General features: G+C 34.1%; 1 protein-coding gene across 1 annotated transcript in view; it reads right to left on the minus strand.

Moving 5' to 3' along the window:
• LOC136024772 (probable ATP-dependent RNA helicase DDX5) overlaps positions 1–19,109 on the minus strand; it is a 45,684-nt gene that overhangs the window by 6,281 nt on the left and 20,294 nt on the right. Inside the window, exons 4-9 of the mRNA XM_065700227.1 lie at positions 17,644–17,755; positions 15,877–16,065; positions 13,486–13,665; positions 9,815–9,990; positions 5,853–6,085; positions 322–549 (exon numbers count right to left, since the gene is read on the minus strand). Of these exons, the coding sequence (XP_065556299.1) occupies positions 322–549; positions 5,853–6,085; positions 9,815–9,990; positions 13,486–13,665; positions 15,877–16,065; positions 17,644–17,755 (1,118 nt within the window). The remainder of the gene's footprint in view (positions 1–321; positions 550–5,852; positions 6,086–9,814; positions 9,991–13,485; positions 13,666–15,876; positions 16,066–17,643; positions 17,756–19,109) is intronic.

Consider the following 19,109-nt stretch of genomic DNA (forward strand, 5'->3'; position numbering starts at 1 on the left):
TTCTTTTTTGCTATATATAATTTTTGTTTTGCCTCATTGAAAAGGTTTACGAATAAGCAGAAGGGTAGGACAGAGAGAGAAAGAGAAAGAGAGAGAGAGAGAGAAAGAGAAAGAGAGAGAGAAAAAAAGCAAGAAAGGGGTGAAGTGAGAGAACGAAACTGTTTCACTTTTTGAACAAATACAGTAGATTTTTATAAATAACTACAAAACCCGAGGCAAACTTTTACGCTCAAATTATAGTTTCTTTCGAAAGTAGACATTAAAACAAAAGAAGCTACAAATCGACTGCCATAGAAACACGAATTAATTTATCTTAAGTACCTCCACTACCACGGGTAGGAATCATTTCTATGAGTTCTTCAGGCACTTCCTGGTTTGCCTTTTTGAGCACTGGGACAAGGTCCCGAGCGAGTCCAGAATCTTCATCTGTGAAAAAACTGTGGGCAGTGCCTATGTTATTCACACGACCTGTCCGTCCGATTCTGTGTATATAATCTTCCACATTTGTTGGGAGGTCGTAATTCACGACATGTTTAACATCGCTAACATCTAGAAATAAAAATTAGAAAGATATCTCAATAATTCGAATTGGCTATGACGACTGTTTGATTAATTACATGGTAACTGTAAAAAAAATCAGAATAGATAGAAACAGAAAGAAAGAGAGAAAAGGGCATGAGAGTTAGGTAGACAGGAAGAAGAGGTGCAAAGCCAACCGATTCCAGGCACAAATTTATCTCTAATATTTAAAATTAAAAGGTGGACAGAAAAAAAAACAAAGCATGTAGAGGCCCAAAAAGAAAAGAGAACCATTTCCAACAGAAAAAATTTTACTTATAGATGATAGCACAGCCATCTCTCTTTATTTTATGTTGGTATATGTATTTAAGCAATTTAATCTAGATAAGACAGTTTTGACAAAATTGGAGTTCCTAATACATAAGATTTTATACTCATTACAAGGTTTCATGAGCGAGAAATCAAATTTAGTTTTTTTTTTCTTAATTGAAATAATGGTGGAATTAATTTCAAATATATTCGCTTGATTAACAACTAAATAAATATTCTGAGAATAAACATGATTGAAATTAAAGAACTTACTATCGAAGAATAGTTGTAACTTTCCAATCCATAAATAATTTGAACCGCAAGAACACTCGAAAATTCGGATTTGCAATGTTAACAGTGAATTACACGAAAAGACCTTATATTTGGAATAAAATTGTAATTATTTTGACAAAACAGAAGACAAAAACGCAGCGTAATTTCGCAGAATACAAATTATATCTTTATAAATTACTGTTTCTTTTATTCGTGTTCTTGGGAAGTTATCAAGCTAAACAAAAGAAACTTTTGTGACTGGACCCGTTGCCCAAATTAGGGCCCGGTAAGCGATGTCCAAGTGCCTGTCATTACCTCTTTCCCCCTCTAAGTCACGAAATATACTTGATCATGGACAAATTTTCGCTAAGCGACCAACATGTTCAGAAATGGATCTATATATAATATATGGCAATGAAAAGAGGCTTTCCAACCTCATTTCCCATCTCTTTACTGACCTGTAAGGTTTTAAAGATTCTCACAAGCAGGAATGGGTGGAAGAAGGAACTTTTCTTACCCCTAACTTGGACTATAGATCTTTTTCTGAATGATGTATTTACCTAGCTCAACAACTATCCTAGATAACAAAATACCTACAAACTAAAGTTTACCCTGTCTTGAAATTTTTTCTTGTTATTTTTATATATTCATTATTATGTAATTTAGTGAAATGTACATACAATATGTTTTTATTCTTTGAAACTCCATTTACCGGACACATAAAATAAAACTAAAAAAAAAAAACAAGTAATCACGTAATCGTTCAGTGAACAACAGATAAAATATTTGGCACGGGGCCGTGAGGTATTGCAACAACTGTGACTCGTGCTGAAAAGCAGAAACAACAAGGCACAACTAAATTCTTAGCTGCGCATCCTTAACAAATTACAAATAATAAGGAGGATAACGCAAAGAGGAAATATTAAAGATAGAAAGTTGTAGAAGAAAATTGATTGAATACTCCAGTCGCATTTCTAATGATCAGCAAAAAAAGAAAACGAATAAGATAACATTCATATTACAAAGAAAAAAAAACAAGAAAATTAAAACTATCAATAAAACAGTTTTATACGAAACTATTTTCTTTATACACTTGACTGTAAATTTAGTCTGGTCTTCGCTGTTACCTAGCAAATTCCCAAGTGAGATCCCAATAGGCATATACTAGAATACAAGCATCTAATTATTTAACATCTAATTAGCATCTTGTTAATAATTAACATAAAAAATAATTAACATCTAATTTGGCCAAGATCCGACCCACAAGCCACTTTCTGCCACCTGGTGTACATCTCAGAACATCACGTGTGCTGCCCAGTTCCACATCCCTCGGCACAGTTTCTGCCACAATCACCAAAGTTTCGCCACACTTCCCATACTTCCACCACACATGGCACGCGCCAAGTGAGCACCCTCTCGGATCTGAGAATCTCTTGAGGTACATTTCCTGGCCACAGGAATTTAAGGATCCACCTCCCCAATATCCCCAGTCGCGACCAATTTATGCCCAGATCCCAAAGGCACAGCAAGGACTGTAGATTTTGTTTCCCATCAAGCTTGGTTGTGATATGACAACCCCTTCCTGTAGATAAGCAAATGGAAATATTCTGGCCTCCCCTTCGTCTCACCAAAGAATCAGAGCGCAGTTAAAGTCCTGTTAGCCAACTTCAGTTCCAAAGCTTTATTTGCATACAAAATTCCAATACATTCTAAAAATTTAAATAAAAATAATATCTGATTTTCAGACAGCCTTTCCAGAAAGATTTCCTATAGACGAGATGCACAATTTTTGATGTAGTCGCTGATAATACAATTAATGCTCTACACTAAAGATCCCTAAGCAGTGCATTATGGTAGTTAAAATATTTTTGTTTTCCTTCTTGTTTATACTTTAGAAGTCTAGAAAAAAAGACTTCCTTAGGAAAAAAAATACCAAGTCACCAAGATTCTGCAGGTTGAGCTTATCTCATTCCTACATCGAGTCAAGAAATCAGCTTGTTTGGCACTGAGTTGTTCTTGCAGCATTTAAAATTTAGCTCATTTTTACACGAATCAAAACACAGGGCGGGACCCCTCAGTGGAACCGGGACTTTGCTCTCTTTTACCGAGTCAAGATTTAGCTTAATTTTGCACCAAGTAAAGAAGTAGTTTGTTTTAGCACAGAGTCAGTCTCCAGATTGGACTGGGTTCATTTTTAAAGTGAGTCAGGACTTTTTAGAGAACCTTTTATTCTTTTTATTGATTACTATACCAGAAACCTTTTCTGAAATCCATCAGGGATTTTCGATTCGGATTCCGAAAATCGGAGGAAGATTAGCTACATGTTTCCCGGAGAAATTGCCTATGGATTGCTTCGAATACCCGACTGACTGACCGTACCTCAAACAGGAGTCTTAAGAAGGAAGACAGATTTGCCGAAAATTGTCTTTTTCGGCCAACTTTTTAGGGCCAACGAAAAGCAGGTCGTCCCAGTTGAGATGGGAGTACATCGTAAGGAAAGATTTAAGAGAAACGGGAACTTCCTGGGAGGGTGTAAAGAAGAACGCTTTGAATAGGTTGGGATGGAGGAGGACCGTGCGTAGTTGTGTTGTGCTCAGGCGACTTGGTGCTGCATTGAGTTGTTAATGCATTAGTAGTAGTACTCAAGTTCGGTGTCAACTCATTCCGGCGCAAACTGCTAACCGACGTGAACTGATATTAACTTTTGTAGTTAAGACAATTTAGATGTTTCTCTATGCCCTTTTTATTTGAAGGAAAAAATGTTAGAGAATTCTCAAACTTCCGTTAAACTACTCTTTCCCGTTTTGTTCCCATACATAAAAAAAAATCCCAACATAATAATGTCAATTATAATTGTGTTTCTGATATGAGACTTAAATCGGTACTGCACTTTATTTGCAATAAAGAAAATTGTGCTGGTTCAACCAAGGTTAATAGAACACGACTTTTCTCAAAAGCAGAATTAACAGATTTTGCTATAAACAAATTCACTTATAAAGTAAGGGTTTATTACAAAAGGAGTATCAAACCCAAAAACATCTCTGAATATGTAAGGGCTTTGTTTTTAGTTTCATCCCACCAAATTCCAAGAACCCTATTACCAAATATGGAAAACCTCACTGGTAACATTCAAGGGAAATCAGCATACGGCCTCAAGGACAAAATGTAAGACCAATCAGATACCAGCACAGCATACATGCAAAGACACTGTATGGATAAACTACAAAAGGACACACTATGAACTTGGTACTCTGAGAAAAGCTTTCTGAAGTGCTTCACCTTCATTTGGAATTGTCTGCTGGGAAATCTTATTCCTGACAATTGGGCAGTTGATTCCTTTAAAAGACAATATAACAGACACAATTCTAGAGAGAAACCTTCTGTAAATTGTTACCATTTGGGTTCCTATGCAACTCAATCCCGTTCAAATCAACCCCGTGCAATTCCACCCTAATATAAATAACCCCAAATTCAAATTCAACTACTCGAACAGCTTCAGTTAGGTTGAATGGAAGTTGAGTCACATAAAATTCAATTGACTAGGGTTAAGTTAGATTGGGTTGAACTCAATGGGGGTTGTTCAAATTGGGTTATGCTCGATAAGTATTTAGTTGAACGAGGGTTGAGCTACGCACAAACCTGATTTTTTGCATATAAGGTCCAAATTTGTTACCACCTCGGCACCATGAATTTTTTCATTAAAAAAAGTCTCAGACAAGACTAAAATATAGTTCAATTCAGACCACTTCGTATCTTGAATGTCATTAAATACCTTAAACTCGGGCCTAGCTTCCAATAAATTCTACCCACTACTACAATTTCGTCACAGACTTAATCCGCTCGGGAAAACCTCATATGACAACAAACTGTACTGTTCTATTTAATTCTTTTACCCTTGCTATACCTCAATATATCCCTACATATTCTGGACATCTGCATTTCACTTACTCTATCGCAGACAATCAAGTAAAAATATTCTAGGGACATAATCCCTGCAGATCCTGAGGACAAGTATTTTAAGGCCCCTTTGCCACAAAATATATTGACCCTTTCCAACTAAATTATAATGACCATGAAGTATATGATACAGGCCTGTTTTAAATCACTGAGGTTCCGATTACAGAGTATGACAACTAATAAGAGCATAGATTCATGTTTTTGTCTTTGAAATAATGACAAATAGTGCCGTCTAGCGTCAGTAAAAAAAAGTTTTAAAAATCTGGTTTTTGCAGTTATAATTCCTAATTTTATTCCATTATCTTGGGATTCTGTAATTAATTTTAAAAATTAATTGCAAAAAGCTTGTTTTTATTTATTTTCAACATCTTTTTTTTTTACTTTTGCTTTCTATTAGGCAAAAAACAAGAGAGGTTTCTAACCAAAAGGGCAACACGGCGTTTTTGATCACATTTTAAAACTAGCTTGATTAAAAGCAAAAAATTCTGACCACTTTAAATAAGAATAATGTCAGGTTGGATTCCAATTTTTTGGGGGGTTGAATTTTAAACTTTAACAAATTAAGAGTATGCTAGATTCCTTCAAGGAAAAAACCTTTTGGATAGTGTGGCCCTTTTCATGGTACTAGTAATTCAATTACTAATAAAGACACTAATTAATTTCATTTTAACTAATTCTACAGTAAAACATTAAAGTTTAAAATTCTTATCAGTTGCCTGTACAATATTTTAGTTCAAATCCTCTTCACTCTCCTTATCTTTTTGCTTTTGTAGTACTGTATGTTAAACACTTACCGAGTCCTCTGGCAGCAACATCCGTGGCAACTAAAATTGAAGAGGAACCAGATCTGAATTGATCCAATGCAGTATCTCTTTGGGATTGGCTCTTATCACCATGGACACATGCGGATCTGGTGCCCATTCGCCTCAAAATATTACTGATCTGATCGGCTGCACGCTTTGTTTTGACAAAAATCATTACTTTGTTGTCGGGACTAGGATTTATGTCTTCTAAGAGACTGAACAACCTAAAAAAATACCCAAAATAGGGGACTTACAGACAATATTGTTTTGAACAAAAATACACATAATTAGACAAAAGTTCGGCTTTGGTAGTACCAAAAGGGAAGGGGAAATTTAAGTTTCCGTATAATGCATAAAAGTAATATTTCAATATCGATCATCCGAAGCTAGGGTTAGAAATAAGATAATTATACAAGACTAACACGTGATTATGCCAAAGTCAATTTTTTTCAATACTGAAAGAGCAGGAGAGGGACATAAAAGAAAATGAATCACCCAAATAAAGGTGGGTGGGGGTGAAAATACAACACCCCTACAAGAATTATAGATAGTTAAAATAAGTCCATTTTTAGAACCAATGAGGAGGTATAGAGCGAACAATGAAAAAAAAAAACGTAAAATGCATAAAGTAACATTTCAAGATCGATCTTTGTTAATCGTGAGTCAAGATACCAAGCACAACACCACTAATGTATTAAATACAGATTGGGCTACTGGTCATTATTTTGAAACTTACAAAAGATGATGAAAAATTTACTATTTGATTTCCTTAAGTTTGCAGAGTGAAACCCAGCAGTTGTCCAATGATGACTAAATAAAATCTGGGAATCTAAAGTCGGTCCCCCCAAAAAAATGACCATACTGTAAAACTAACATTTTGGAAAAAAAAAAACACTTAGACCTTAAATGCAGTACATTCCGTGTATTAATTCTCATAATGTATAAAATGTAAATATTAATAGAAAATCTACCCACACCTGTGTTGGTTGTACACGTTTAGTGAAAGTTAAGAGTACAACCATGAATAATTGATTAGCCCCAGAATAATAATACTGAGTCATTTGCTTCCAAATCCCAGGATGGAAAGAATGTCAAGGCACTAATTTCCAGTAGAGCTTAGAGTACCCCTTGACACAAAGGGCGAGGGGCCTCTACTCTATAAAAATCATGTGAAAAACCCGTGAAAAACCTCATGTGACAAACACAAAGGGCGAAGGTCCTCTACTCTATAAAAATCATGTGAAAAACCCGTGAAAAACCTCATGTGAAAAACACAAAGGGCGAGGGTCCTCTACTCTATAAAAATCATGTGAAAAACCCGTGAAAAACCTCATGTGAAAAACACAAAGGGCGAGGGGCCTCTACTCTATAAAAATCATGTGAAAAACCCGTGAAAAACCTCATGTGACAAACACAAAGGGCGGAGGTCCTCTACTCTATAAAAATCATGTGAAAAACCCGTGAAAAACCTCATGTGAAAAACACAAAGGGCGAGGGGCCTCTACTCTATAAAAATCATGTGAAAAACCCGTGAAAAACCTCATGTGACAAACACAAAGGGCGAAGGTCCTCTACTCTATAAAAATCATGTGAAAAACCCGTGAAAAACCTCATGTGAAAAACACAAAGGGCGAGGTTCCTCTACTTTATAAAAATCATATGAAAAACCCGTGACAATCGACCCCAATTATTGAGATAATAAAAAAGCACTTCTTTTAAAAAACAACCCCTTCACTAGAGAAATTTGCAGTATGCTTCTAGTATTATGCTGAATATATTCAACAGATTCTGAGCTTATTTATACTTATTGAATAAGCAGCAGGACCGAACCAAGTACAAAACTATCATATAAAATATGGTGCATTAAAGTCCACTGAGTATATAATCAAAAAGAGGGATGACATTTCGCTATAAACTTAGTCATTGGCATTTATAGGTTGGAGTGCAAAACGGGCAACTCACCCGACATTGTCTTTTATCACGCTCTTTGAAAGTATCACTGTTAGACACAAAGTTAATTTGTGTCTAGATCAGCAGAGAGAAGACAAAAAAAGAAGAGTAATAAGCACTGAATTTAAATGAATATGAATTTACAAAAAGTAAATTTTTGATAAATGACTAGGGTTTGATAGGTGTCGAATATCGCTTTGATAGTCAGATTTCAAGTTTCCTAATGAAAGTAAAAAGAACTGTTTTTCTTTACTTGGAGAATATTGTTTAGCTTCCTTTTCTGATCAGAAGTCAATTAAATTGGGCTGTTAACCCCATTTATTGGCTGTAATTGAGAAAGACGTAAAACCACAGTCAAGAACAACGTTTTCCATAACACCAAAACTTTTTATTAATGAATTAAAACGCAAGCACAAAACAAGCACCAAACAGCATAAGAATATCTACTTTTGCTTTAAAACCATTTATACTGGGGATTCAAGACTTTGATAATGTTTGAATTTTTATAGGTGAAAAGTGCTGTAATATTTAATTAATAAATTTTAATAGTAAATTTTCACAACTAAACGTGGCAATACTGACGTAAAATTAATTGATTTTTCATAGCAAGAATCAAATATTGGTCACATTACCATACCACTAGATTCAACTTACTGTTACCCGCATAACCAACAGTGTTCAACAATTCTTGTGTGCGGTGCAGATGGCGTTAAACGTCTGTTGCAGACATGTTAGAAGGATAACTGGTACCAGACAAGTATGGAGATTCCCTTGAAATTGTTAAAAAAAATTTGACTGTTCGGATTTCCCGCCAGAAAATTTACATGTAATTAAATACAATGCTTCTTGCTTATGTACAGGTAAAAAGGCAGGATTAGCATTTTTTTTTTAATGCGAGTTTTGAATTTGTTCAATTATTCTTTTATCTTCAAGTAATACCCGAGAATTTCAATTTCAATCAGACATACGCAAGTACAGAAGAAGATGCAGTAACTTAGATGTGTTCGCTTTTCGTATATAGTTTTAGCTCTTGATTATATCATGGCGTCATGAAAAAACCTGGTACATTTTTTTTTTTTTTTTTTAATTTAGTTATAAGCATTCACCCTTACCAACAACTGCAACATTTTTAGAATCCAAATCTTACGCTTTGAGCAAAACCCAAGCTCCACACATAGAAACTGACTTGTTGTCATAAAAATTAAATTTTAGAAGCTTTAAATATGTTTTATAGAACTAAATATGTAGCCATTGGTGGTGAACAAGAGGAATGAAGGAGAGAGTAGTATGAATTAATCCACATGGCTGACATAAACTCTATAATGGTTAATTTAGCTTGATTAAAATCTGAGAGTAACTCCTCATGCCGAGATTTGTCTTTTCTTAAATATGTAGAAAGTTTTCAAAAGAAAGCTATTCTGATTGGATACGTTTTCAAAAGAAAACCATTCTGATTTGGTACCCGATTCAGTTCCTATTACCGAACAGCGAGTTCCATATGCCTCTAAATTCTTATGTTCTCCGTAAAAAAAAAAAAAAAAAAAAAAAAAAAAAAACTGTACGAAGCAAAAAGGAAAGAAGAAAAACTTACTTTCTTCTCTTTTTCAGAATCACCGCAATAAAAGGGGATGGTCCAGAAAAAACATTATTCTTACAAATAAAATAATCATAAATTAGGTAAAAAAACAAAGAACTCACAAGCTCATTTTAATAAAAAAAAAAAAGATATGAACACAACAGTATTTTCGCAATAAAAAAAAAGAAAAAACATTAACTATGTTGGACGGATACAAAAAATAATTCGTTTTACCAAATACTGAAAGAAATGGCTAAAAGGCAATGACCTCCACCAATGAACGGATATTGAAATTGGCTCTTTTGAGGCAAATTGAAAATTTGGCTTTTTCGAGCCAAAGTAAGATTATAGAAAAAAAGCGTTTTTTAATGTAGGCTTCAATTTTCTCTGTAACAAGCTATAAGACTTAAAAGAAAGAAAAACTTACTTTTCTCTTTTTTCTGAATCACTGCACAGGTAAATATTTTGCTTAATATTTTTGTTTGCTAGTAGATCTAAAGAGCCAATATTCAACATGACGGCATCATCTGCCATAAATTCAGCAGCTAAATTACGAACTTCTCTTGGCCACGTGGCAGACCACATTACTGTCTGTCGGTCATTCTGTGAAACAATACAAATTAATTGTATTAAATAAAAGCATTAGAAAAAAAAAATGAAAATCCGCCAATAAATAAGCTACTTGGTTACTAAATGCTAATAATTAAGCATAATTAGCTGCTACAGTTAATTCATTAATTATTATAAGTAGTATAACTATGAATTTACTGACAATTGTATTTATTAGTAAATCATAATCAATTTGTTATAGTTCATTATAAAAAAAATAATTAGCTGCTATTGTCAGAACTTGATTTGATATTTTTAATTACTATCTTGGTTGGCTAATAATGAGTCCCTCCTGACGCTATTTTCAAGAGAAAGGATACTCGGTTGGACCCCCTCTCCATTTAAATATAGAAAATTTTGAATTCATTCAAAGACATACACTTTCGGGTTGTATAATGCTTATTTTAAAAATAGCTTTTTCATAGTTAACAAGTCAAATGAGCTGGATCCATCCTTACATAACTCCATACTTACCTGATCCATATATGATCCATACCTACCTGACTAGAATGGTCCCTGCTCGGAGACAGTAAATAAATTCTTCATTGTATAAATTTGAAGGCGTGTAGCAACAAAATGCTTATTATTAACACAATGAAAAAGATAAATAAATAAGAAACAAGATATATATACAATCTAATACTGCCATAAATGAACAAACTCCGTGGTGTCAGAGCGGGTTCTAACCGAGGGTGTGCATAATTCATCAAAAATTGTGCTACTTATTCTAAATGGGGTACGATATCCTGCTAAAGATTTATACAGACACGGATGCAGACACGGACCAGGAAGCATAAAGCGACTTCCATCCCCTACCGCCAGAGATAACAGGAAAAATGTTAATTATAGTCTTCTATTAATCATGCCATTAGGAATAAGAATTAGAAATTCAACAACTAAGTGGATTTGAATAGAGGAAAGCAGTTCAAGTGGAAATCTCCTGAAGTCTCAATCACCTAGGAGTTTAACGCACGACACCCTGCATTTAATGCACTATACATCGTGCGTTTAATCGACTCTGCTGAATGGTTTCAATACACTATGCACACTCTATATTAAAGACATTAATGCCACAGGCCACACATTGTGAATAACCAAGTTGATTTTAGGAGAAAAGTTTTTGGCTTAAAATTTACTATTCTAATACACAAGTAAATAGCTTAATAAAAATAATATTAAAAAAAATATAAAAAAAAAATTATTTTTCAACATAAAGTAAGGAGCAACATTAAAACTTAAAACGAACAGAAATGATCACATATATGAAGGGGTTCCCCTCTCCTCAACACCTCGCTCTTCACGCAATTTTTTTTAGTACTATTAAAAAAGCTTCTTTTTGTTCTAATTAACCGTTTTTCAGGAGTCGTTCTTGAAGAACTTGAACAAAATATGAAACTTCAGCGTAAAGGGTGGGGTATTGAGGAGGGATTCATCCCATCAAATTCTTAATAATTTATATTCGCTATAAATTTTAATGTTGCTCTTTACTATCAACTGAAAAAACTTGCGATTTTATTTAGATTCTGATTTTTTTTTCAATAATGCCGGGAAATCTGGCTCCCCCTCCACGGGCGAAGATCCTCTAGACAATTCAATCCCGATAAAAATTTACCCGGACGATAACCATTAACATCTCTGTAATTAAAATTGAGTCGGCAAAGAGAAAGTAAGACAAATAAAAATAATTTCGTGTGCGAATTCTGGCAAATTTCCCCAAGGCCAAATTTTCCCTGGAAGGCTCATCCCCTCCCTTCAGAGACTTCCCTTTCCCTGGAAAATACTCCCCGTGAAAAATCCCCCAGAAGAAAAATAACCCTCCCCCCTCCACACAAAAATGTTTGCATAATTCCCAATAACAAAATCTGTACGTAAACAGTGGACAAATCTCATAATTTTAAGGCATTTTCCCAGGGGCTGTGGGGGTTATGATATCTCCAAAGGCATAGTTATTGGACCTTTTAACTATGGTGAACAATATGGCGACCTAAAAATTTTGATCAAACGACTTCGGCAAAAAAGACGCATGGAAGGGGGCTAGCTGCCGTTCAATCTCTTTGGTCACTTAAAAAGCCTACTAGAACTTTTAATTTCCGTTCGAATGAGCCCTTTCTCGATATTGTAGGCCCATTATTTCGAAACGATCATCCGTGGCGAAAAAACAACAAACAAAACACATCCGTGATCTTTCTTTTGGAAAAAATTGCATAATTCCACATTTTTGAAGATAGGAGCTTAAAATCTGTACAATGGGGTTGTATACAGTGGGGAAGTTTTGATCAAACGACTTTGGCAAAAAAGAGGCATGGGGGGGAGCTAGCTGCCGTACAATCTCTTTGGTCACTTAAAAAGGCTACTAGAACTTTTAGTTTCCGTTCGAATGAACCCTCTCTCGATATTGTAGGCCCACTGTTTTGAAACGATCACCCCTGGGAAAAAAAACAACAAGCAATACACATCCGTGATCTTTCTTTTGAAAAAAATGCATAATTGCACATTTTTGAAGATTTGAGCTTAAAATCTATATAGTGGGGTTCTCTGATATGATGAATATGATGGTATAACTTTCATTAAGATTCCTTTAACTTTTAGGAGTATTTCCTCCTTTTTCGAATATCAGGCATATTTTTTCAGGCTCGTAGCGTTTGATGGGTAAAACTATATTTAAAGAATTTTATATATTTGGTCAGCATAATAAGCCGATTCTTTTTATATATCTATTGACGTCAAACTTCCGTTTTGTAGAGTTTCGGTTACTATTGAGCCGTGTCACTCCTTCCACGAACTGCATATTTTAAATTAGGCCTCTGAAATTAATATATTTTGTTCATTTCTCAAGGAATTCTGAGTTCTTTTCCTAAATCGCATACTTTATAATTTCCAGATTCAAAACAAATTATATTTTTATTTACTTTTGAAAAAAACAATTAAATCCAACACTTACTCATGTTTCTTTAACAAATTCTTCATTTCTAAGTATTCAGTTTAACAACAATTTATTTGGTTATAAATTTTCAGTTCTTATTCCAAATCAATTAATCTATAATATACAGATTTAAAAGAGATATTTTTATAAAAATTTTAAATCATTACATCTTAAATTTTATAGATGAAATTGTCATTTTTACATATAAAAAGCTTATACATGCAACACTTGACGTTATTTATTTAATAATTTGTTTTGTTTCCAATTATTCAATTAAACCCTAATTCACTTCTCTATGAATTCTTAGTTCTTTTCAAAATTAACTAATTTATAATCTAATTTAAAGAAAAATAAACTTTTATTTAATATCGAAAAATACATTAAATGCAACACTTACTCTTGTTTTTTCAATAATTTCCCCCATTCCTAATTATTCAACTTAACGATAATTCATTTCTCTATGAATTTTCAGTTCTTTTTCTAAATTAATGAAACTATATTCTACGATTTAAAGAGGTATATATTTTTATTTACTATCTAAAAATACTATTAAATCCAATACTTACTCTTGTTTCTTTAATAATTTCTCTAATTTGAGGCTCAAATCCCATGTCCAACATTCGATCAGCTTCATCCAAAACCAAATAACTACAAAGAGTTAAGTCTGCTGTTCCACTCTCCATGAAGTCTAAAAGTCGGCCAGGCGTGGCTATCAGGAATTCTACACCCTTGTCAAGCTGTCGACCCTAAAATGAACAACGAAAGTGATCAAAGCAAAATGCGGGAGGAGTGTTCATTCATTACAATTATATTTATTTGATGGTTAGTTATTAGAAAGACTCGTCATTACCGTAAATAGACGAAGCTATAGACCTTGGGGCAAACCGGGCAGAGTATGTTTAAGAAAGAAGATGTTGGACGAAGAATGGTTGGTTTTAAGTTTTTTTTTTCCAGAGGATTTTTGTTGTTGGGTACTATTTCAGTCAGCTGTCCGTATTAAAGGAGTTTCCCAGGATTAAAAAGAAAGTCCTTAAAAAATATTACAAAATGTAAGAAGCCGCCCCGTCGCAAGTGCTCTTTTGTGAGTCTTTTTTTTTTTGGGGGGGGGGGCATTAGTTGTTGGGTTTTTCGTTTTTAATAAATTGTAACTGAACTTTAAATTAGCTGGTGATACCATTCTAAATTCTAATCATGTGTCTATTTAAGAGTCTGGCCACTCTGAATTGGCAAACCCCACCCACCAAAAATGGGACTCAGAGAGGCGTTGCCAGTTTTGGTCTCTCTTCTGTTCCAGGGATGGCAAAATTAAGGGGTATTTTTTTTTTATATTGATGCTTCATGTTTATAGATGACTCAAACCGTAGGTGTACAGCTATAGAATTGAAGAAGATTCAGAGTTTTCAGGAAAGGGGGAGGATTTCACTCGTAAAGTATCAATTTGAAGCCAACGGATTTGTCGTGTTTTCATGCACTCCTTTCAGATTTGTTTATGGGGGGAGGAGGTAAGGAGATTTTATCTTAATGTCCTAAACGTACTGTGAGCCCTTCAGCCCCATAGAACTTCCAAAGGGAGTCCAGGAAATGTTGTCTATTATTGTTGACAGTGTTAAGTTCTTTTTTACTCATTACAGTGCTGTCTAAAACAGTTATCTAAACTTTTAGTTGCTCCAAATTATAAATTCAACATATTTAGTTCCGCTAAACGCTCTATGATTATATCACAAAAAAAATGAAAGAGATATAAGCATTTGAATGGAAATTTCTTTAAAAAGTCTATTACATAAAGGTTTGTAAAATCTAGCTTTTATAAGAGAAGACTTAAAGTACTTAAAGGTGCAAGAAAGTTTTAAATTTTGACTTGTATACAGGAGACTTGGACTTTATTCATGGACAGGAACCCTAGATGAAGAACAGCCTTCTAGCGAGAGCACCGATGTCACTGAGACAAAAAAGGCTTTCTCTGTCCAGGTGACATAGACATTGTGTCTTACTTCTTAGTTCTTACTTCTAATTGCGTTTTTATTTCTAAAACAGAACACAATTATTGTAGTTCTTATTTCTTGTTGTAACATAGAGAAAGTCTTAAATTTCTTAAAATTTAACACATAATTATCTTCTCTTCGACATTCATAACATGATCTTCCCCAATATTTGGAACATAATTTAAGTTTACATTTAGAACATGAATTGTAAGTACTGATTATTTTTAAGAGGGTTTTAGCCCTGCCTAAAGCCCCGAAAAATGACCCTTAGCAGCACAAAAGCTAATTTTCAGAATAAGTTCGAGTTGTACGCTGTATCAGGAGGACCGTCGATATATGGAATAAGAAGGAAAAAGAAACTGGTCTGGTCCTTAATAATGACGTAAGATTGAAACGATAGCCACCCTCCCCCCCTTTATCCACAATCATTTTATTTATTTTTCTTTTATTGCACTTTAATCAGACTTAGTTAACTTGGGATTTACATTACGAAGTTTTTGTTTATTTACAATCTGTACTTTTATTTTTAGTCTGAATCAAATGAACACGCACTTATGCGCAGATGCTACATCCCTATATACTCTAACTATCGACTTCAGAGCACCAAAAACTATCCGCTCCATGACTGTGACTCAACAACCCTGCATAGAATATGATTTTGTTTATTTACATAGCATGCGTAAAAATACAAGTCAAATATAGAGAGGGGAAGGGGGAGAGACAATGATCACAAAAGAGAGAAAGAGTGGGAGATGAGTGCGAGAGAGAAAGAGAGGGAGATAGAAAGACCGACTTCAGAGTACTGAAAACTGCCTACTCCGTGACACTGACCTAATAATCATTCTTATAATAAAATTTATAACATAAAAGAGGAATCGAATACAGAGAGGGAGAGAAAAGGACAACAAAGGAGAGAGAGTGGGAGAGAGAGAGGGGGCGAAGTACAGCTCCAATACACCAATTACTATGTCTTACCTGATGAGTCCTAGATGCTCCCCCAAAAAGAACCGTGTTTTTAACTTGAGTTTTTCTTGTATATTCGTTTACAACCTTTTGAATTTGTTGGGCCAGCTCCCTCGTTGGTGCCAAAACTAGTGCAATCGGCAATCCAGTTCTTCCTTCTTGTATTTGATGATTAATATGAACTAGTCCAGGAATTGTGTACTAAAAAGGGGATCACAATGTTTGTATGTTGCAAAACAATACACATAATGTCAGAAAAGCAATATTATAAAAAAGCACTTATAGGGTCATATTAGATGGCGATGTAATCAACTTTGATGCACTAATTTACTAAGTCAGAATTCCCGTAATATTTGATGTTAAGCTCTTAAGTAGAAAAGTAAAACGCTACCCTTCAAGCAATTTTCTGAAAAGTAATGTAATTTTATGCCCTTTTACTATTGACCTTTTACGTTAATCAATTGACCAGTGTTATGAGCTTTTTTAAAATAGTCTTCTCATTTCTGGTTTCATTTGACGAATGCGTCTTTTATGTTGTCTAAAAGACAATATAAAAGATTAATTATGTTGTCTAAAAGAGAACATAAAAGGATGATGCAAAATTGTTAAGTTAGTTCTAAAAATGAAAGGGCGTATCTGATATTCATTACAGAAATGAGTTGATTGAACTGAATATTGTGATCATTGTGAAAATACATTAATGTGAAACAAAAAGAACCACAAAATAATCCAAAAATGAGATAGTAGAATTTATGTTTAATTTATGAAGAATGATAACTTTAAGAAGGAAGGCTTAAACTAACTCAGCCTTTATATAATCTAATTGGACAGTTGATTTCAATTTAAAAACATGGATTAAATGCCCCAAAAGCGATGAATAAGCTAAACAACTTAGGTTTTTCAAATTTCACTTTTGTTAAATTTTGAAATAAAAACTAGCATTTTCATAACATAACATTTACATTTCAGAAACGCTAATGGAAGGCTTTATCCTAGACACTATTTCCAGTATTAAAAATAAGCTTAATTAAAAAGAGCTAGTAATAAAATGAGTCATTAAGGAGATTAAAAGAGAGCTACCATTAAAGATAAGAAAATGAGATGCTGATAAAATTTAAATGTTTTAAGCTTGATGAATATAGTAATTTGCAAAAAATTACTTACAAATAAATTCTTAGTTAATTCGTAAATTAATTCTTACTAGGCACCAAATATTTGAATATGACAAAAGAAGTTTACATAGTTATAAGTTATTTTCAAAATAGGATTTAAAATCTTAATATGTAATCTTAATAATGTGATAGAAACCTTATTAGGTTATAATTTTGGCCGAAATTCAGCCTAATTTGGCAGCTGATCCTGTTCCTCTGTAGTCAAGTATTAATGAAGGAGTGCTTCTGAAAATACAAGATAGGTTATAATTTTTTTTTCTTTTAACACGAACTACAACAAAGTATCCTAATAAAAGCTATTGTTTAATTTTTTAGAAAGGACAATAAGACTTTGAAAGAAAACCAAGTAAATAGAATGAAAGATTTGATGAACAACTGCTGAAGTTTTAAATAGCCTAAAGCTATGCAATTTTGAAAAAAGCTGCAAAATTTGAATATATTTCAATATACTAATTTGCAGAAATGAGAAAAAAACTCATCTCAATAGTTTATATTAAAATTATTTATGGAAAAATTGAATTTACCATAATTTATTGGAATTTATCCTAATAAAGTTAACCTAATAAAAGCTTTCACAAAAGGACAATAAGACTTGAAAGAAACTTACTGCCAAAGTTTTACCAGATCCTGTCATTGCAATGCCAATCATGTCACGTCCTGATAATCCTATTGGCCAGCCTTGAGCCTGGATAGCCGTTGGCTCTGAATAATTGTGTCGTCTGAAACAAACAAGCCAATCAGAAATAAAAATGCGCTCTGCTAACACGAGTGGCTTAATACAGCATATTTAGCAATTCCTACGTTTTGCATTACGGTAAAATCATAACAGAACAAGCAACACATTTAGCGACTGAGACACGAAAAAACATTCTATACAGACGATAATCCTGCAGAAAATAAGAACATGTATTTATTTACAAAGCGCCCGTAATTAAAAAAAGGAAAAAGAAATAGCGAATTCTTTATGACGTGAATACACTTGAAGTTGAATGCCTGAGCAAATGTCCTTTTTTAATTACATGTTTCTTTTTCCTCTTCAGCTTTCCTGATTTTTCATCCACACTTTGTTTTTATTTTATTCAAGTCTGTTTTAATGTCCTCGTTTTTTATGTCTCTTACAATTTTTTCCCTCGTGGTGCTTTACAGGGTTTGTATTTCACAAGAAATAACCCCTCCCTCCCACGTGAAAATCGTGATTCGAACGCTGTCTCTTTTCATAGATTCAATCGTTTGGATTATACCTGTTCAAACAACCGAATAAAGTCAGGCCCGACAAAAAAGACAAAAGGGGGAGGGGACAAGAGCTCCGCTCCAAATATGTTCAGCGCAAGGTAATTTAATATAGTAAATATTAGAAATTGACTTTGTAAAATAGAAATAAAGAAATTATCCATTTTAGGCTTTTCTATTATAGTTTCTTCAGTGAGTAGAAAATTAAACAATTCTTCACCCAGAGACATAAGAAAGGGGTGGAACTTACCCCCCCCACGGAATCCTTAATTTTTTCAACTTCTTTAGCTTTTCTTATTCGAGTTATTGAATTGCCTCTTTCTTTTATTGTTGCCCCGCTTGAAATAAATTCTTGCTTATGTGCCGTGCCCCCACCCCCAAAAAAATATTCTTCATTAAAAAAAATTATTCCTTGATATATTTTAAATGACTGAATGTGCTCGGCCGCCAGCCCCCCCCCCCCCGAATGCCAGTTAGAATATTGGTCCAAACGGAATAAAATCAAACACATCTATATATATAAAAATAAGTTGTCTGTATGTGTGTGTCGAGTGACGTCATGTTTGTGTGTCGACTGACGTCATGTTTGTCGACTGACGTCATTATAAGGATTGAGCTGTATGCGTCATGAAGTTGTTTGTCGACTGACGTCATGTTTGTCAACTGATGAAATTACATACCGGGACACCGGGACACAAATGACAACCGGGGCACAGGGAATATAAATGAGGACCGGGAGCCTCAAAGAGAAATTACAGACTGGGACACCCGGACACAAATCACGACCGGGACACAGGGAAAAAAATGACGACCGGGACACAGGGACACAACTACAACGGGGAC

The sequence above is a fragment of the Artemia franciscana genome, chromosome 3 (assembly GCF_032884065.1).
Source record: "Artemia franciscana chromosome 3, ASM3288406v1, whole genome shotgun sequence".
NCBI classification, from domain to species: domain Eukaryota; kingdom Metazoa; phylum Arthropoda; class Branchiopoda; order Anostraca; family Artemiidae; genus Artemia; species Artemia franciscana.